Source organism: Periplaneta americana, chromosome 8 (assembly GCF_040183065.1).
Source record: "Periplaneta americana isolate PAMFEO1 chromosome 8, P.americana_PAMFEO1_priV1, whole genome shotgun sequence".
In the NCBI taxonomy this organism is placed as follows: Eukaryota; Metazoa; Arthropoda; class Insecta; order Blattodea; family Blattidae; genus Periplaneta; species Periplaneta americana.
In genome coordinates, this window is record NC_091124.1 from 168,805,232 (window position 1) to 168,827,965 (window position 22,734).

The 22,734-nt window shown below is 36.0% G+C and overlaps 1 protein-coding gene across 5 annotated transcripts in view; it reads right to left on the bottom strand.

The window, feature by feature from the left end:
• Positions 1–234: 234 nt before the first annotated feature.
• LOC138705233 (serine-rich adhesin for platelets-like) overlaps positions 235–22,734 on the bottom strand; it is a 96,227-nt gene continuing 73,727 nt past the window's right edge. For all 5 annotated transcript variants that reach the window (XM_069834045.1, XM_069834049.1, XM_069834047.1 and 2 more), the window contains 3 exons: positions 22,513–22,653; positions 7,100–7,260; positions 235–1,837 (listed from right to left, as the gene is read on the bottom strand). In XM_069834045.1, the coding sequence (XP_069690146.1) occupies positions 433–1,837; positions 7,100–7,260; positions 22,513–22,653 (1,707 nt within the window). In that variant the 3' untranslated portion in view covers positions 235–432. The remainder of the gene's footprint in view (positions 1,838–7,099; positions 7,261–22,512; positions 22,654–22,734) is intronic.

Genomic DNA, 22,734 nt, shown 5'->3' on the forward strand with positions numbered 1-22,734 from the left:
TGGATGCCGAATACTTTAATAGTGTTGAAGATTGTTTAGCACTACTGTTACTGCCTACCTTAGTTTTACGTTTGATTACAGATTGACCAGCAGAAGGATTTCCATAAAGTTTCTATTTTAGATACCAGAGGGTATCAACAGGAGTTAGCTGACATATGATCTAAGCCTGAAAATAGAGCTGAAAGTGAAGAATGAGAAGGTCACTTAGGATTCTGTTCATATTAATAAAATTAGTCAATGTCAGAAGATTCTTTTATATGCCAAAAATTCAATGTAACATAGGATCCCCTTGAGCTTACCAATTTTTTTGCTCTTGGAAAAAAAAAACCGAGTATGTGAAACAAAGTTTTAGATTATGGATATACTGACAATGATTTGGCGCTCAACAAGTACAACTGAAGTTATGTCTAACCTACAGTATATTTCTTATGTCTAACCTGTAGTATATTTCTTTTTACTTTTCTTTTCTGTCTCCTGTGAATACCATGGGTAGTCATAATCCACGAACTCACGACTTTCCTCTGTTGTCGATTGTTCAATGTCATCACCTGCAGAGGGGGTTACGTAATCATAAATGTTGATTTCCTCAACCACTTCAGTCCTCGGTGAAACATACTGACTTAAGCCACACACTGACAAATTAACTCTGTCTGTACAAGCATCTACAACTGAGGTTTCTTGTCGAGATATGGACGGAAGAGAAACCCTAGCATCATCTTCATGAATCTGTAAAGGTGAAACTTCAGACATGGGATTCGTTGGACTCATCACTGCTTCTTTCATAAGCGAATCCAAAGACACACTTAATTTACCAGAAGAGTCTGCAGAGGACAAAGTGGTAAATGATTTATCCCTATCTTTTTCCTCATTAATTTCATTTAATTTTGGAGTAGTTGTGTGACAGTCACTAACAATGGGACTACTGTTTGGGTTTTTAGGCACAGAATCAATTCCATCTACTAAAATATCTGGTTCTTTGTTTGTTTTCTCTAGTTGTGAAGAAACATTGCAATCATCTGCCTCTTCTGAAACATGACTATTTTTCTCATTTTGTTTATCTTCGTCTAGAAAATGGTGTGTATATTGTGTGGAGACATTTCGTGTCTCTGGCACTGGAAAACAAACATCGCAACCAACGGTCTTTCGTCTTTCTGAATCACAAGTAACTTCATAATTTGTACACTGAGTGAAAGCATTTTTTGTTTGTCGGTCGAATGAAGAAATATTGCGATCTGCAGATCGTGTAGGACCATTATCGTCATCTTTTCTTGTTAATGTAGCTAGAGAAGAAACATTAGGTTGTATGGAAGTGTCTTCTTCCATCTTCTCTGCTGCAGACGTTTCTCTCACTGCCCGTTGTTTAAGTTTTTTCTTCTTCCCAACAAACTTGCGGTCTGCAGATTGTGTAGGACCATTATCGTCATCTTTTCTTGTTAATGTAGCTAGAGAAGAAACATTAGGTTGTATGGAAGTGTCTTCTTCCATCTTCTCTGCTGCAGAAGTTTCTCTCACTGCCCGTTGTTGAAGTTTTTTCTTCTTCCTAACAAACTTGCGGCCTGTAGATTGTGTAGGACCATTATCGTCATCTTTTCTTTTTAATATAGCTGAGGAAGAAACATTAAGTTGTATGGAAGTGTCTTCTTCTATCTTCTCTGCTGCAGAAGATTCTCTCACTGCCTGTTGAAGTTTTTTCTTCTTCCCAACAAACTTTTTCGGATTTACTTCCTTCCTTTTGACTATTAAATGTGTTTTGTCTGTTCTTGCCTGTGGTGGTGGTGGTGGCGGTGACGGTGATGGTGGTGCTGATGATAGCACATTAGTCATCATTTTCAGTCTCCTGAAATAAACAGTGATCATGAGTATACTCCCAGTAAATATCCGTACTTACAACAGAATTTCAAGTTCTCATAATTAGTTTGTTTTAAAAAATTGCGACAGTTATCGAAATAACAATACTGATACAATATAATTTGAAGCCATGTTATAACGACAATACTTTATACATCTCGATTACACATCTTTTAACACTTTTAATATATAATTTTCATTTCTTTCACGTGTTAAAGCTTGGTTACCTTGTTGACTAGTTTCAGCCTCTTGTAGGCTATCCTCAGAACTGGGTGGTCCTGGTTTTTGCGCCTTCTGATTATGCTTCCTGTGAGGATGTGTTTGTGTAGTGTAATGTGGAGTCAAAAGTGTGTGTGTTCTGAAATTGAGTTGTGTGTTGAGGATTTCATGGGGATGTGTTTTTGTGTGTCTGTATATTTCATATTGTTCTAGTGTGTTTAGTTTCTGGTTTTTTGGTTGAATATGTAGAATTTCCATGTCTGTATTTATGTTGCTATAGGTGTGTTTAGCATTTGTGATGTGTTCTGCGTATGTGGAATTGTTTTGTGATTTTGTTATGGCTGTGATGTGTTCTTTGTAAAGTGTTTCAAATGATCTGCCTGTCTGTCCTATGTAGAAGTTGTTGCATGTGTTTCATTTGAGTTTGTGTACGTCTGTGTGGTTGTATTTGCTTGTTGGTGTTGTTTGTAATAAGAAAGACAAAACTGAATTACAAAAAAACATAGTAATACAACACAAACACAAAAAATGCATCACACTAACATACTAAAACAAAAACACACACAAAACTGCAACCTCATTCAAGAAATTAAATTACAACACAGCATACAGAACAAATAACACTCTACAAAAGCATCTCAACACACAAACAACACAAACAAACAAATACAACCAAACAGGCGTATACCAACTCAAATGAAACACATGCAACATTTTCTACATAGGACAGACAGGCAGATCATTTGAAACACGTTACAAAGAACACATCACAGCCATAACAAAATCACAAAACAATTCCACATACGCAGAACACATCACAAATGCTAACCACACCCACAGCAACATAAATACAGACATAAAATTCTACATATTCAACCAAAAAAACCTGAGGATAGCCTACAACAGGCTGAAACTAGACAACAAGGTAACCAAGTTTTAACACGTGAAAGAAATTATATATTCCGAAGACAATTCTTTCTAAAAGTTCAATCCAGTTCCTTATAGAGAGAGAGGTACTTTCTCATATGTTACAACTTCGGTCAAAATTGTATGTTGTAAGAAATATTGTCCCTGATCAAATTCACACTGATTAAATTAAAATCGCCAGATTTCTTGTAGAAATGTTATGTAACTTTTACAATGTTAAAAAAATTAAGTTATTGTACATCGCGTTTGGAAAATGGTAACAGGTATCAATCCCGTTGATGATACAAGGTAGGATAATATGACTCTCGCTCAATATGTAAATCCTCGTGTTTGCATTATTTCAATTAGGGAAGAATGGAAGGGAGATTACTTTAACCGGTTCCCACCTGGTACTCTAGTATGGTTCACAGATGTCTCCAGAACTAACAATAATACTGGAGGAGTCATCTTTGGTGTAGAACCAATGGCTAGAATGTCTATTCCTCTCGGTCATTAAGCTGAAGTATTTGCTATATTAGTTTGTGTTAAATGTATCACGCAAAGACACGAACATCTATATATGTTCTGATAACCAGGCTGCTCTGGGTGCACTAAGGGTCGTATTCATAGACAAGACTTTGGACCAAAGTTGACTTTGGAAAGTACAAAGTCACCAATTTCCTATTCACAGTCGACACTTTGACGAAAGTAAACTTCAATCATGATTTTATTTCGAAGTCGCCGAAAATCTAGACTTTGACTTTGACTTTCGTTCGAGGACATAAGAGGAAAATGACTGATATTTGGAAAATTGTTGAATTTGCCGAGAATATTGATAACATGCAGTAGAGCTATAATATTAAAGCTGCTCATGTTCCTTAGCGTATTATTGTAGATTATAAATTCAAATCAAACTACAGATTTGATAAACAGACAGTATTAGATATCCTCGTCATGTTTCAACATTCACTGATGAATAATAATCAAAGAGGATTATCTGTTCCACCAGTAATACAACTTATTTCATCACGATCTTACGCTATAGGTAAGGATTGATAGCATAATATTGATTTTGACTATTTAATTCTATGGAGGATAGGTTATAGGCTACAGTTGGATATGCAGTTAATTTATAATCCTTGGGTCGTCATAATAATGTTTTCTGCATATTGATTTTAAATAATTTTTAAGTAGTTTCTACTGACATGCAGGAAATAACTCTACCAACTGTGAGCAGGATAATATGTCTCTTTCATAGTCAGTCATTGGTTGGATCTATAAAGTGAGAAGAGACAGCACATAACACCTGCACCGGCACCTTGTTCTCTGGAGATCAAGGATCCGTCGGTGTATAAATGAAGCCAGTTTTGTGGAGGGTACCTAATATTAATTGTCTCTAAAGACAATTGTTTCATTATTTCAGTGTTTACTTCTGATTTCAGTATTTCTTCTGTTAAATTTAGATTATATTCTATATTTAATAGAGTTAAAGGGTTCGGTTTAATTTGTAAGTTTTCTTTTAAATTCGGGATATTGATTTTCTGTTTTAATTCTCGAACCATGGATATGAAACTTTTTTTAGTTTTCAATCTACAGAGAGGACTGTATGAATGCCGATTGTTTCCTGGTAATCTGATAAGTTTGATCTAAAATGTTTGATCCTCTGTATCTCAAATTCAAGATTTTGTAGTTAAGTTCTTGTTCCAGAGACACCTCAATTTCTCTGATTCTATGTAACCTCGCAGTTGATATAGCATCATTAAATGAAGCGTCGGCTGGAACAACATTGTAAGTTACAAAATCTTCATTCAGCATGTTTCCGTGTATAAGTCATGTTACCTTGCTATACTCCTTGGTTTGCAACTGTCCATCAATGCAATATGTGAAATTTGTCCAAAGGTTTGCTACCCTGGAACAACGTTGTACGTAAATCTAGTCTTTCACGTGAAGCTCCCTGTAAAGCAGATTTGAATAATTTCAAGGGAAAAATTGTTCCGGGGCCGGGTATCGAGCCCGGGACCTCTGGTTGAACGTACCAGCGCTCTACCACTGAGCTACCCAGGAACTCCACCCGACACCGTCTCAACTTTTCCCTTTATATCCACACAACTCGCGTGGGCTGACGAAACGCCAGAGACCCACAAGTGCACACAATCTCTGTGTGACTTGGAATTCACAATCGGGTGGAGTTCCCGGGTAGCTCAGTGGTAGAGTGCTGGTACGTTCAACCAGAGGTCCCGGGATCGATACCCAGCCCCGGAACAATTTTTCCCTTGAAATTATTCAAATCTGCTTTACAGGGAGCTTCACCTGAAAGACTAGATTTGCATAATATATACTTTACTGTGTACGTTAACAGAAAACCACAATTCCAAGTCACACAGAGATTGTGTGCACTCGTTGTGGGTCTCTGGCGTTTCGTCAGCCCACGCAAGTTGTGTGGATATAAAGGGAAAAGTTGAGACGGTGTCGGGTGGAGTTCCCGAGTAGCTCAGTGGTAGAGCGCTGGTACGTTCAACCAGAGGTCCCAGGATCGATACCCGGCCCCGGAACAATTTTTCCCTTGAAATTATTCAACGTTGTACATATATACATTTTTTCAGCTCCTGTAAATTTTACTAAATGTAACTTATAACGTTGTTCCAGCCGACGCTCCAAATAAACCATTAAAAATCAGAGTGTGATGTCGATCATCAAACTTTACCTACATGTATCAACAGGATTATTTTATCTTCATTAAATCTTGGGAAATGACCATGTGACTTTCTTGGCAGCTCTACCATTAAGTCTGCTCCCACGTTCATATTGTATACCCTGGCCTTTCATAATAGACTGGTGCAGTGGCAGTACATCAATAAGAGCACAAGAGCAAGTGAACACCTTGTTTCCATTAATGCATGACTAGTTTTATTATTTAATACTGTATTGACGTAGTGGGAATGTCTAATATCAGAATCGAGCATTTTCAACTTCCCGCATCTTGCATAGACTTCTTATGTAAACTTGGCAACATCCGTTCACGTACAAGCAGTGCTCTTTTCAAGAAGGGTACAGGAATTTCACGCATGCACAGGAAAAAATTGTCTTTCAGTGGCTGCTTAAGACTTGTCAAGAGCACAAAGCGTTAAGTGAACAATGAATCTATCCTACAGATGTCAGGTGCATCGATGTTTATCATTCACGTGCTATATCTCGAGGAGGAAATTTAATAGTCTGTATTTTAGGCTGTAGGTGTCAGCATCTCACTGTCGGAATGTTTACTTTATGTGGATGTGTGTACAGTGCTGCTACAAGAGTGCAGTTTGTGAATTACTATACTTCAGTGTCAGCATAATAGCATAGTTTGGCTTTCATACACATGCTGGCTGAATGTGGTGGTGGTATGAATTTAAGTGTCTGTATGGTAGTGTATAATATTTAAGAATAATATTTACTGGCATATATTTATAGTAATCAATCTATGCGAATGGGATTACACTAGTGGTACAGGCTATAGTGTATCAGTGTGTTGTAAATCAAAATATATTACTGAACACATGCTTTTGTAAATGACGGCATTGTGGTATGTATTCATTTTTAACAAACGTAAACAATGAACTCTGTTCAAGTAATTTTGAACAGTAAAGAACTGGGTAAACTGGCTTACCAGGAAAAATTGGAAAAAAGAAGACTGGGTTTCATTATTATTATTATTATTGTATGTTGTTTTGAATTTATATACGGTTTTTTCGATAGTGAAACATTGGAATCATGACATTTCATATTAGGCTAAACGTATGATTTCAAATTCTCTTCGATTTTGGAACACAAAATTATGAACACATAATATATATTATAATATTTTATCACAAGCCGCCACTGCCTCAGTGCCTTCTAACTGAGAGCTTTGCTTAAGGGAGCAAATCCAGACAGGAAACCAGGCATGTCTGAAGACTTAAGATGACACCCTCATTACTGAATTTGCCAAACAATGGATTAGTACTCCACTCTAGCGACTTTTAAAACACTCGAATTCTTCACAATCGCCTTAAAAACCACGGAATGACTAGTCTTAATCTTTAAGATGGAACAGGTCAAGCAGTCTAACCCATAAAACTACTGATAATGATCAACATGATGACCTTACCTCAGCAATTCAACTGCTTTGGCATGATTTTTCTTCAAAATTTGCACAGAACTTGAGGAATGCGAGAGGCTGAAGGCAAAAAAAGGATGAAGCGTTCTGCTGCTAAAAGGCAGAATAACTGCGTTCACAATCACATTTGTCAACTTCACCACATCTCCTTTCTGAAAGAAAAGAAAATCACAATTATGAAATAGATTTCATACTAGCAGATTTCGATATAAGTTGTGATAACCTCAGTTGGGTGGTATGGAAGTAAATTTAATAATAATAATAATAATAATAATAATAATAATAATAATAATAATAATAATAATGGTGATAATAATAATGGTGGTGATGATGATGATGATGATGATGATAATAATAATAATAATAATAATAATAATAATAATAATAAAACAAATTGGAACTATAAAAATTGGAGATTTATCTTTCGAAGAGGTGGAAAAATTCAAATATCTTGGAGCAACAGTAACAAATATAAATGACACTCGGGAGGAAGTTAAACGCAGAATAAATATGGGAAATGTGTGTTATTATTCGGTTGAGAAGCTTTTGTCATCTAGTCTTCTGTCAAAAAATCTGAAAGTTAGAATTTATAAAACAGTTATATTACAGGTTGTTTTGTATGGTTGTGAAACTTGGACTCTCACTTTGAGGAACAGAGATTAAGGGTGTTTGAGAATAAGGTTCTTAGGAAAATATTTGGAGCTAAGAGGAATGAAGTTACAGGAGAATGGAGAAAGTTACACAACGCAGAGCTGCACGCATTGTATTCTTCACCTGACATAATTAGGAACATAAAATCCAGACGTTTGAGATGAGCAGGACATGTAGCACATATGGGCGAATCCAGAAATGCATATAGAGTGTTAATTGGGAGGCCGGAGGGAAAAAGACCTTTGGGGAGGCCGAGACGTAGGTGGGAAGATAATATTAAAATGGATTTGAGGGAGGTGGGATATGATGGTAAAGTAAGTAAGTAATAATAATAATAATAATAATAATAATAATAATAATAATGGCGGTGATAATAATAATAATAATAATGGTGATAATAATAATAATAATGATAATAATAATGGTGGTGATGATAATAATAATAATAAACATAACAACCATAATAATAATAAATAATCCAGGTCACCAGAAATAGAACACAAATGGTTTTTGTCTAGTCAACTGTCCGAAGACATGTTTGAACTTCATAAGTTGCACCAATAAGGCATCACTCATGAGACAACTAAGCCCGGAGGTAATGGGGTAGGGTGGCCAGTTTCTTTCCCCCTCCATAGCATACATCACTGACTAGTAACATATTACGCTATTCAAACTTTGGATGTATACAAACAATACAAATGGCTTTACATACAATAAATGAAATGGACCATAAAATTGAACGTCAGTATTTCCTTCAGAAAAACGGAATATACGGTTTTTACACGAAAATATTATTTGAAAAATTACCAGCTAATCTTAATCGCATTAAACAGTGGGCAATTAACATTCAATAGGAATCCTAAATTACTGGACATTATGTTTGTCTGCAATCTGTTATGGAAAGAACATACATACATGATCTTCACGTGATGGTGGATAGTAGCTAACCACATTAACAATGCTCTTGACTCTTCTGTGTTATTGGAAAGTGTTTTTACTGTACCTGTGGTAACTATATATATAAAACAGTACATCCTAAATACATCAATGCATCCTAAGTGACTAAAAAGCTGAAGAAATGAAATGCTCCATAATCAAGGCTTTACAGGACGTAAGCGTGTTGGAATGTTTTGTCAACCTAATTCAAGGAGGTATTGTGCTGGAGCTCAAAAAAACTGTTGAAGACAACTCCGCAGTTATCCAGAGTCTGAAGTCATCTCTGGAGGAGAGGAACAAGAAGATTGAAGAACTGGAGTTAAAGATTGACGATCTGGAGTAATACCAATGGCGACAGGTCTCCGTATCTTCGGAGTGAAAGAAGAAGCATCTGAACACACGAACAAAATAGCGGATGTGGCTACGAAAATTGGTGTAGTGTTGAATATGAACAATATCGACCGTAGCCATGCAGTATGGAGCAAAAATGACAAGCATCCGCGACCAATTATAGTGAAATTCTGCAGTTACAGGAAATGTATAAAAACAAGAAACTGCTAAAAATTCTGGAGTTGTGTTGAGAGAAGATTTGACACATGTGGAACACAACTGTTGAAGGATTGCATCACACAGCATGGACTGAACAACATATGGACATAGGAGGGCGCAGTAATTGTGAAGACAGACAATATGAAGAGGCGTGTCACCCGGAAGAATGAACTATGGTGAATCAGTGCGTGTTTCTTTGTATGCTACATAAATATTTCATTCATTGTTTCTCTTGTTATTGAATTAGATTTACATTTTTGTTCTATTTTTCTTAGCACAAAATTCTGTAAAGGTTTATTTTAGCTTATTAGAGTTTAGTCCTTAGTAGTTTTAGTTATTTCCAGGGGTGGCTTTCGAAGGGGGCTGCAGAGCTGCAGCACCCTCAGACACATGTGGCTCTTGTCTCGTTTTATGTTGTGAAATACATTTATTATACAGTCTCTATTTAGCAGCTCGAATTTTTTAAAAAATTTCGCTCTCATTGACATACACTTCCTCCCCTGGTGCTGCCAGAGCGAACCGAGAGACAAGGACGGATTGGTGAAGCCACTTCCTCTCCTGGAGCTGCCAGTCTCGTCTCGGATGCTTTGCGCATTAGTTTTACCCCTCCCCCTGCTGCCCCTGGCCAAGAATCCAGAGTTTCCAGGAGCTGCAAAATTTGCAGCAGTTTGTCAGTAGCGCGCAGTTTTAAATACATTTTCTTTAATGTTGTGAGTATAACAAGTGCAACCATGTTTAATTCTGTACAATATTTACAGTCTATTCAGTTCAGTACCTTAACAATTCAGGAGAAATGTGAAATTAAGTGCCCATCAGTTGAATATCATAATGGAAAGAGCCGCTAAACAAAATAGCCTACAAAGCGCGCATATTTTTTGCTAATTTATCCAGTATCCCTGCTTTCTTCTCTCGATCTCCACACAGCATGAGAAGAAGGAGCCATTGCTAGAATGTTTTCAAAATATAATGGAATCAGAAACATGTAACAATATCACAATAAATTAATCAAGTGTCCTGGTGTATACTTTTGAAGATCCTGAATTCAATTTCTGGCTCAGTTTTTTTCATTTATTGGTGTATCATGTAGATATATTATACAACCAACTACAACATCGCCAGTTAGATATTTCTAAGGTTTAAATCTGCATATAAAAAAATTAAATATTGGTTTATTTCACGAAACTCGCAACTGCAGGGGTTATATCAGCGTCGCCGGTGTGCCAGAATTTTTGCAACTTACAAGACAAGGCGCATGGAACTAATCTTTAAATACAGTAAGTTGTATAGTTTATTTTTGTATGCAGCCCCCCTGAATTCAATACCCACAAGCCGCCACTGGTTATTTAATTTTAGTTATCGTACAGAATTTGTTCTTGGCTTAGATAAGGTTTAAGTTGGCAACAATTAGGCCTACTATTAGAAACAGAAATGGTCCGCCAGTTTCTGACATTGTGGAATGCAACGACCCCTGTTCACTCTCAAACAGTAGTGCATGCCCTTCAGTCAGTAACTTTCAGGTACAAACCAGTCTTCTAAAATCCGCTCTCTCTCTTCACCCTCGCGCACTACAGCTGGCCCACATTAACACTCAAAGCCTATTAGCCCACTTCAACGAGTTCTATAACATATTTTCTCCACTTAATCTTCATGCCTTATTGTTAACCGACACTTGGTTAAATCCTTTCCTTTGTTCAGCTCTAGTCAACACAGACGACTACACGTTATTGCATAATGATCGCACTAATACAAGTGGTGGAGGTGTCGGAGCATACATTAGGTCAGATCTACAACCCAAAATTATACATTCTACTCCTAGTGAGTATTCTGCATACCCTAAAATTCTTTTTATTGAAATAACTGCATATTTTCAAAAATGTCTCCTTTGCGTAATATATCAACCCCCAAACATCAATAGAATAACAGATATTGAAGAACTCTTATTAAAACATCTGCTTCATTTTGAACACGCAATTATCATGGGCGACCTAAGTACAAATCTGCTTGCCACCCAATCGAACTGCACGACACAACACGACACAACTGTTGACAATGTTCCAAGCATACAACTTGACAGTCCTTCCCCTCAATCCTACTCACCACACTCCGCATTCTGATACTTTACTGGACATAATGGCTATCATAAACTGGGACAAAGTACTGAAGCACGGACAAATACCTGCACCAGGAGTCTTGGTGTATGATATTATTTACCTTGCCTCTTCCCTCAAATGCCCTCCAATCATTTGTAAAACAGTGACAAATAGAGATCTAAGCCGCATTGATCAGACAGCCTTAATATCAGATGCAATCATGATTCCCTGGCACACAATTTGGACTACTCCCACTCTAGATGACAAGGTTTCGATTTTTAATGATTACATTACTCAACTTTACGATAAATAAGCACCACTGAAATCGAAACGAGTTAAAAGACCAGCAGCTCCATGGTTAACTACCTCAATACTATGATGACTGAATGTGACGCAGCTTACCGTAAATACAGAAGGACCAAATCTGAAGACAATCTGAGTACAAACAATTACGTAACAAGTTACCCAAGAAATAAGAAATTCGCAACTTCGACACATGCATGACATTGGACCATCTTCAAACTCATCAGCACTATGGCGAGACTTGAAAACCATGGGCATAGGGAGACAGAAGGACCAAGCAAACGACTTTTCTATTTCACTGGACGCTCTTAATGACCATTTTACCACGATATGCTCACAACCAATTGATCCCAAGGAGAAAGAACAGACAATGCATTAACTACTGCAAGCAACTGTCAAACAAGCGAGAAATTTTTCTTCACATACGTAAAAGATATAGATGTAAAGAAAGCTATAAAACAGATAAGTACAAAAACTGAAGGAGTTGACTGCATCAGCACTGTTCTACTGCGTAAAATCATGGACGTAATATTGTCAACTGTGACACACATCTTTTAATACTTCGCTTATGACCTCGACATATCCTACCCTATGGAAGAAAGCTTATGTACGTCTCCGTCCTAAAAATAATAATCCTTCAAACCCAAACTATTATTGGCTTATAAGCATCCTGTCCATCCTGTGAAAAGCATTGGAACGCATTGTTCTTGAACGAACACAATTTATGAGTATCAGACAGGCTTCAGAACTGGACATAGCACAAATACAGCATTACTTAAAGTTACGGAAGACATACAGGAAACCTCTGACAAACAAAAATGGATTATTTTCACACTTCTTGACTTCCCAGCCCTCAATAATGTTTTGTACTGATGCAAAAGTGAAAAACATAAGAAGAAAACTCAACATCTATCGAATCAGAATATTCAACTTTAACAATTTTCCACCATAAAAATTTCTTTCTAAATCAAATGATGATCTCTCTTTTTTCTTCCCTGTTGATTCTTTGTGGTTTTCTTTTTATTCTACTTAGTTTCTATTTCTTTCTTATAGATGGAGGGATTTTGGTTCTTATCTTCACTGCTAGGTTTCGTTTTAGTATTCTGGATTATGTACATTTAGAGACCCTGGTGGAGACTTTGATTTTTCATTGGTTCATTTAAAAGTAACGTCTTTTGGTGTTTTCCTGTTTGGTTCCATCCCCGTTGGAGTGGACTCTTGCTCTGATGGCGGTATAGTGAACAACGTCACAGCAAATTGGTTGCTCGCCATATACGTGAGATAGTTAACATCGTCAGAACCATGGAATACTTGCCCTGTGAGTTGGGCACTTAGCATCGCCGCAGTGATGGAGTCTGGTCCTGGAATTTGGGTATTTAACATCGTGGTTGTGATGGGAGTCCCACCCAGGAAGTTGGACAGTTTATATAGGCAGAGTGATGTGCACCCAGCTATGGCAGTTTGGCAGTTGTCATCGTTGGAGTGATGCTGATTTTTGCCCTGGTTGTGGGGCAGCTGATATTGGGCAGGAAATGTAGCAGTCAGCATTGCATTATGGAATGCACTGCATTGCTGGGACTCTGTGGACTCCTTCACACCGTCCGTTAGTTCTTCTGGCTGCGACACCGGTTAGTACTGCCTCGTGAGTTGGCATTAAGTTATGTGATTTCCGAGTTACGCCATTTTGGTGTATGTGCAGTGACTCGTGTGCCTGGGATTTTGGTTCCGGTATGCGGAAGTGTTCCGTCTGCCCGGTTGGGGATGGAATGTATTCTCTGGTGGACGATAGGAAATACAGATATTTGAATATAGTGATATAAGGGTCCTCAGGGATTTCTATTTGCGTATGCTTAGGTGGTACGGCATTATTTGGCGAGATTTGGATTTCACTTACAGTTTGGAATATGTATTTTAAACTGAGTATTGTGTGCTCGGCATTGTTATATTGTGGTTATTATGACGTGAGTTACAGCAGAGGTATTGGAGTGATAAGTAATTTTATGGGTGGTATGGCACATGGTTTTAGGAGGTATATTGTATATGGTTCACGCAAGTGTTTTCGGAAGTCTTTACATACAATTGTAATTGGAGTGTGTGGTCATGTAAGAGTGGGCTATGCAATATAGGTAAGGATATGGTTATGCAAAATTGTACTACGCAAGGTTATCTAAGAGTGTGTTATGCAAAATAGGTATTATCACCATTAATTCAAGAAAAATTCGTTCTGGCACCTGGAATCGAACCCGGGACCTCTCAGCTCTGCGCGCTCTTTCCAACTGAGCTATGCTGGGACATGATCCATGGTGCCGGTCGAACTCCTCTCATTGCAATGTTTACAGCCTACTATCTAGATTTTAGACATATATAAGTCATATATGCAGGAGCGCATATTTAAATGACTTTATAACCATATTCAACAACAGTTTGTGAAAACTGTTAACATTTAATACATCACATATTCATTATATGAGGTCTCATCACCCTCATTGAATATTATCACGACTACTATGAAGTAGTCAATGTGTATTATTACCTTTAAATCGAGAAAAATTCGTTCCGGCACCGGGAATTGAACCCGGGACTGGCACCGTGGATCGTGTCCTGGCATAGCTCAGTTGGAAAGAGCGCTCAGCGCGCAGAGCTGAGTTGTCCCAGGTTCAATTCCTGGTGCCGAAACGAATTTTTCTCGAATTAATGGTGATAATACACATTGACTATTTTTTAATGAATATAAAAAAATATGGGGAAGGAGTACATATATAGAAAATGCGAATATGAAGTAAAGATTTGGACTAGCTTGGTTTAGACTGGGGATTTGGAAATTAAGAAATAGTAGAGGCAATATACCTCAAGGCACATACCCATTGTGTGGAAGGAGAGAAGATGACATTCACATTGTTCTTGAGTGTCAAAATACTGAAGATATACGTAAGAAATTTATAAAAGACAAATTCCTTCAAATTAATAAAGAAATAGCTATAAAAAAGCTCATGAACATTAATAACATAAAATTGCAAAAGCAATTAGGTTTATATCTTTTTTTGGTTAAAAAAATTAGAATGGATAGAATAAATGAAATAGATGTGAACGAAAGTAATTAAGAAATATATAAATAAATAGTGAAATAATTGTAGTGTATATGTATATGTATGTGTATGTGTATATGTGTGTGTATATGTATGTGTGTGTGTCTATATATATATATATATATAATATAATATATATATATATTGTTCTTTCTCTTTCTTGTGTTATAGATGTAAAATTATGCATGGAAGAAAGTAGCAAGTGTCGATGTATGGAGAAATACGAGGAAAGTCAACATCCCTTAATAATAAACAAATTCACGGAAAATAAAATACCGGAGAAGATTGCAAAATTAAAAAATAGAAGGAAGGAAGCATTAAGGGAAAGTACAGTTACTGAGCTGACTAATAAATTCAATTTTGGAAGGTACGCTTTTTCTAGACTCACAGATAATAACATATTTGACTTAGTTAGAAATTATTTGGCTATCTTTTTTATTTCTAAATTTAATAGTTTTGAAGGTACATCAAAAGAATATTATGAAATAAAATTAAGGAATGAAGGCTTACCTACGAGGGAGAGCTTGTATGAACTGTATAAATATTTTTGTAAGGAAAGAGGTATGGAAGAAACTAGAATTAGAGATGATTTAGATACGCTAGCTGCACATTGCAGATTGAAGAGGGAAGTACATCTTACGAAGGTAAACCAATACTGATGGTACCAATATTCTAGAATGAGCTGAGTCTTGCGCAATAACTGAAAGCTAGTTCAAGATAAAACAAATTATGTAAATAGGTAAAATGTAGAAATTATATTTAAATAATAATATATCTTTGTGTAAAATTGTTGTATGTAATGTGTCTGTGATCTATTACATATAATAAACCAAATACACATTGACTACTTCATAGTAGTCGTGTTAATATTCAACGAGGAAGGCGAGACCTCATATATTGAATATTTGATGCAATATAAGTATATTGTGTATGGTTACATAAGAGTGTACTGTGTTATATGGGTATATTGGTTAGGTTCACATTGGCCGAAGCATTTATATACATTTTGGTAATTGGTGTGTGCTGTGCAATATACTTGGGGTAATATTTCTTTATACTATTCAATTGTATATACATATATTTCTTATTTTCTTAATTGCATTTGCATTTCTTATTAAAGTTGTTAGGTGTTTAATTATAGCTGTTCTACCTTTATCTCATTTATTCAATAACACAACTCGAGAGTTTACGCAAAAGGTCCATGGGAGCCAAGAGATGAGAGTGGTGCGGTGCGTGTTACAATATTAATGTGTAAACATTGTACTACAAGAGTTTAGTGGAAAAGGCATGATTCATGTGAAAAACATGACATTTAAATCATGTTCAGCTAATGAGTGCAAAGGACTTTCCTCTGAAGAGACACTGCAATATTGAAGAAAGTCTTAAACACAGAAAAAAGTGAAAGAAGAAAAATATGAGTTCGTAATGGACACAACGAAAATGTTTCTAAAGGTGAGCTTCATTTTGTAATTTGTATATTATACTGTGTAATAAAGGTCAGTTTAAAATTAATTCAAAGTAAATGCAGGATGGAAATAATAAAAAAAAAATATTATTTTAGGCAAATATCCCCTCAGAAAAAGTGAACTATCCTGCAGTGAGGAAGTGGATGAGGAAGTATGTAAGGGATCTGGAGATCATCCCTCTGCAAGCTGGATGAGGAGGGAATATGTATCAAAATGCACCGAGGAAACTAGGACCAATATTACTGAAGCTCTTACAGACAAACTGGTCATAGTATTTTGTGATGAAACGACCAATTCTAATGGCAACTGAAGGGTACACGGGAATAACGAACAAGGTCCATTCAGGATAATTTTGAGATAAATGAAATTTAAAGTTTGAGGACTTGAAACGTATAGTTTATTGTTAACTTATTGTTATTTTTTATCACACAAGAATGTAGCATTATAAAGCAAATATGTGAAAAAACATTGTTTTGATTTGATGAATTACAACAATACAAAACTGCAAAAAGTCTACTTTGCTATGTTTTATAAACGGGAAGAACGAACAATGTCACAATTTAATTGAATATTTGTTGGAAATAGAATCAGGCATAATATTTTCAAACAATGCAGCACGTGTTTACTTTCGTGTAGGGTATTCTTTTTAAAGGTTATAAATATTGTAGACCCATTATAAATATTTTTATTTTTGAGTGTTCATTGTTCCAAACAATTATTGAAAAACAAATCTACACACTAATCTAATTGCACTGAATTTTCCATTGTGAATGAATATATTGAACTATAAAATCGTCTCATTCACTGTTATGGACTTCTTGTGACTCGTCATTAGTGGGAGGAAGACTGAAATACTCTCTAGCAGTTGGAGAACAAACATTTTTCAAAATTTGTAATTCCTTGTAATTTGCCTTGTAGCTGTTTACAGTTTACAATAATGAATGGTTTGGTTTCCTCCTAGAATTCGCAATCTCTTGCCTCCAGTCATCGGGTACTTCACACCTTGCTCTCTGATTGACAAGTCCCATGTTTTTGTCACATCCCAGGTACAAGTGGCCTCGAGTGGGAAATGTGATCCACTGAGCATCAAACCTCTTCTTAGTATGTACTACATAATGACAAAATCTAAATACCGTAAAGTTCCTACTTTGTCCGGAACAAGAATCGTAGAAGATACGGAGTTCACCAACGCAGCTTGGTACAATATTCATACAGTGGTGCCATAACTTAGAGCAAACTTCCTCAGAGCCTTTACTTTAAATATTTTGGTCATACATGTCTTCCTGTTGACAGCGTATGTATGTTACAAGAATAAAAGGGCAGCTGTCGACGATAATAGCCCTCAATAGTTGAAATGATTGAAACTGTTAATTCTTTTGGAAATTCATGCAGATAGCCTCTTTATACTCTGACTTCCTGGATTTTAGACGTGCAGCCCGTTTTACTTCATAAAACTTCTGTCCTTTTCTCTTCTGCAATTCATTCTACAAAATCAAATTTTGTTTCTCCTTCTCAAAATTATCTAATTTACTTGCATCTTTTTCATTGGAAATTTCTGGTTTAATGTGTGAAATGTCAGCTACTGTTGTATTTAGTGACCAAAAATTACTCTGTATTGCTCGTAAGACACAGGGTTCGCAGGAAATTTTTCTAAGTGTAACTTAAGCAGCTTAGAAATATTCAAGTCCTCTGGAAGATACAACCTTCGGCTATCGTAACGAGATTAGTGGACTTTTTGGCCTCTAAGTGATTGAATGTGCTGACAAATTTTAGATAAAATCTCTCCTTTCAGTTGGTGAGGCCTGTTTCCATGTTTAACTCTTGTTTCTGTATGGGCTTTAATAGTAGTAGCCAATGACGTTTTCAAAGTGACTAAACGTCTGCCTGTTATTCCATGTAGAGCAATAAATGTTTTATAGCAAACGGGAACATCAGTATTTTGCCCATCTTTGTTTATTCGCATTTTATATCTGTAAGAAAAATTATGAAAATCAGCTTCGGCTTGTGTTTTTCTGGATCTTCTTCTTTGCACAGGAAGTACAGAAATTAGTGCTGAAAGGTGAGTATTTTGAGTGTCATATGATGCTAATTCATTGAAATGTTTAATATGATCGCTTCTTTCACTTTGGCTTATTTTCTGAAAACACGGAAAACGAGAACATTTACAGTCTTCTCCCGTAATATGACTCATAGCACGAATTTTTTTATGCATCTGTAACACGTCCTGTAACTTTTCTCTTCCTTGAATTTACAGAACATGGACTGGGTCCGGATAATTAATTTTCTCTAACATCAGACATTATAAAAATAAATTGCACTAATCACAAACACTACAATATGTACCATAAAAGTATAATAAAGGAAATAATCAATACCCTACCACAGACATCTGAACACTGGAATAGTACAGCTGTTTGTATTATGCTCACAAGTTCTAATCAAAGTTAATATAATTTATTGTCACATGGAATAACAGCTAAACATCATACAGTCATTTAATAATATTATTATTGTATAATACAGATCGTATTGGCATAATATGTAAAAATAAACTAACCAGCAATGGGCTATGACTCTAAGATCGAGTTTGTAACAGCTGTCTGCATTAGTTTCTGTGTTTAAAATGGACATTGTTCGTTCTTTCTTGGGATGGATGTGACATTGTTCATTCTTCCAAAGTATACAGAAACTTTAACGCAGAATACTGGGGACAATTTTCGTCCTTACATAAAACCAATGCAGCCACTTGAAAGTACTCCCCTCCTACTATCAGATGGCACTATTAACTCAATTTCGATTTTTGATGGACCTTGTTCGTTATTCCCGTGTACCCTTCAACTGTGTATTTGCGGTCATTATTACAACTATAGAAGAGAAATCAGTTCAGAAACTTTATCTTGGTTCGTATTCATGCCACCACAACAAGCCAAGCAGTACTAAAAACAATTATTGTATATCCCCCCCTCCCAAGAATAAGGGTATATGGTGCATGTTTCCCTATGTTCTTAGACCCTTATTCCAGGGGAGGGGGTATTCAATTAATGATTTAAACATTAATTATTCAAATGTAAAAGCAATTTGTACCGACAATGTCACACACATGTTGGAATGTGTTAAAACTCTAAAAGTATCAATAGGAGATCATTTGATTGGTTTCAAATGTTGGTGTCATAAATTTAATTGTTAGGAGAAATATGGCTGAAAAATATGAAAGATCTTAATTGTGTTATTTCTGGTTTAAAAAGTGTTTTTAGAAACGCAAGAAAAATCAAACCACATTATAAAAGATTTGTTGCAGAAAACTATCCTGACCTCACACCAAAAATTTTTTCCTGTTCCTGTTATGACAAGATGGTCAAATTGGTTTAATTCCGTGGAATATCTGTTCGAGTATTTTGAAGCAATTGTAGAATTTTTCAATCAGTACTATTCACTATCACCTCAGGGTCAAAACTGAGGAATATACAAATGTAAAATTCTGAAAATCCAGGCTTCCTTCGTTGCTTTGAATTGCAACTTGATTACAAAATCTGTATTAGAATTTCACACATGTACGGAACCTATAGCACACATATTAATGTCAAGAACTGAATCTCTCAAAAGCAAATGTGAACTAATACAGTATGGCCAATTTGATGATAAAATTAATTGAAGATGTTGATTCTAAGAATCGAGCTCTTGTCCAGAATTCATTACAAATAAATGATGAATTAACACTAAAAAAACTAAAAGCTATGCTGTTAAATGATGAACGTAATATTGAAATATTTCAAGCATTTGCTTTTAGGTTATGTAGAGTTATGCAAATTAGCTAAGTGTGTATTCAATGATAAATCTGAGGTCAATATAAATGACATACTGGAAGCATTAAAGACAAGAGGTGATGCATTTAAAGAATTTGTTGATAAATGTATGCAGTCATTGTGTTTACCAGTTTAAAATGCAGATAGTGAACGGTTTTTTTTCACAGTACAATCTTGTGGTGTCAGATATGAGAAGAAGTGTCACTTGTATGTTGATGTTTGATTAATGAAAATAAATGGTTTTGTATAGAACTTTGTTTTACATTCCATTTTTTCTAATTATACAGCGCATTCGTAGCGCAGCCGGACCATTATAACATAACCTAAATAATATAAACAAGCCACCATCTCCCTACTTGCCAAAGGCCTCAACTTCGAACTGCTCTGAAGATGGCCACAACACAGCGGTCGAAACGTCAGCCAATAACACCAAGACAACGTGGTAGAAGCCCTGAAGCTTATCCACACACCATGTACACCAGCCGCGGAAGCCTACGCGAACACTTAAGTGTTAAAAAAGTTTTAATTAGGGATGATGAAATAAATAAGAAAACTTTTAATTAAGGATGATGAAATAAAAAAATAAACATGAATAATTTTAAAAGGAACAATTATTGAAAGTACAATTTTCAAATTTGAATGTTTTAGTGGTCTGGCCGAGCTACGAACGCACTGTATAACCTTGATTACATTATGATTTTCTGAAGGTGCAATTTATTATTTACTATTTTTAAGTTAAGCCTTATTTTCTCATAAATTTTGCAAATATTATACCTTGTATAAAATCATTAATTGATTTAGTAACCTTATGTATAAATGTATGACATTAAAAATTATCACGAAATTAGGGCCTAGATATTTTTAACCATAAACACGATATTTTATACATTTTTCACAAAAGTTTTGAAAAATTTACACCAAAAAAACCTAGCCCTGCTTATTGGTCAGTGTTATTTCGCATAACAGGGGTGAACTGACGTGAAAACTAATTTGTAAGCTCTTGCCTAACCCGAACAGGTGCTTTTAAGGCACAAATATAGTTTTTAAGCATTTTTAGAATTTTATGGTTAAATTAAGTACGATATTTTAGATCCTACAGAATTTTAATAATTATCAGAAAATAAAACAAAATCACAAACTATCTCAAGGCAGCCAATCAAATGTAAACTTGCAGTATACGATAAACCCATAGAACAAGTAATGAGTTTCAGTTACTTAGGAACAAAAATAACAAGCAATAAAAATTTGGAGGAAGAAGTAAGAGAACAGAATACTAAAGTAAATATAATATCAGGATATCTAAGAGATGTAATTTGGAAAAATAAATACATGAACATAGAAAGCAAGAGCAGAATATATAAAACGTGTATAAGGCCAGTATTAACATATGCAACTGAAACTCGAGCAGAAACAAAAAAAAAAACTGCAAAAATGATAACAGAAATGAGGACTTTACGAAGTATAGCTGACGTTACATTATACGACAGGCAGACGAAAGATGAGATTAGGGGAAAATGTGGAGTGCAGGACGTGACAAAATGGATCAAGACTAGACGAAAAAGATGGCAGGACCATGTATTAAGGATGACAGAAGACTGACTCCCGAAAATCGCAATGAAAGAAAAGTTGGACACCCCAAGACCTTTGGGACGACCCCCTAAATGGCTCTATTACCCGGAAAAATCTGCAGTGGCGCAACTCAGCATAGAAAAGGAGCATAAAATACTGTTTGACCACACCACGGTCATTAACAAATCAAGCCACTACTGGAACATACAATCAAGGAGGCCATAGAGATTAAGCTGGAGAAAAACAACTTTAACAGGGACAGTGGACTACAGCTCAGTCAGGCATGGACATCGGCCTTGCACCAGCTTAGGCTCTCTTACAATCAAGGTCACGAAGATCATGGACCGAGGACAGCAACCGATTCCAACTGGCGGAACAGGACTCGTCGCCCGCCAAACTTCACACAAGAATCCCGGGAGGGGAGGAGCTTACGAGGAATGATTATTCCCGGCCCCGGATTGGCCGATCCATCAATCAATCCTGTATCACCTGAGACAGCCTAACATCTATATAACCTACGACTTTCTGTCCAGACACAACTTCCCTGAAGATGGCTGCAGAGATAGCAGTTGAAAGCTTGGAACATTCCAAAATTTTAACTCGGCTGATATCCTGCGAAAACATATTAGCGGTGGAAGGAAAGTTGGACACCAACATCGGATTAAGACAGCAAAGTTGGAAAATACAGCATTTATCCTAAAACACGAAGAAGAAGAAGAAGAATTTTGATAGAGGGATACTGAGTATGAAACGTAAAGATATCTTAATAACATGTGTCTAGGACGTAGTAACCAAATTAGGTACAGAACTGGAAATCTGTTACCTAGTGATAAACTAATTATAGATTGTCTCTAAACAAGATTACTCTAAATTTATATCACTTACATATGAGAAATATTTGTTTTAGTTTGACTTAAGTTTATGGCACATGAAGAGAATCAAGAGAGTTACCTTAAGTGTTTGAATCTCTTTAGTTGGCTGATGGACAGCTATTTTCACTTCATTCAATGTGTCATTGGATAAATCTGAGAATGTGGTACCATCTCCTACAGTAAGCACAAGCTTTTCGTTCAGATGGTTAACAGCAAATACCTGCAATAAAAATTTCTTTGTTTAATACAAAAAAAAAAAAAAAAAAAACACAGAAGAAAAAAGAGAGAGAGAGAGAGAGAG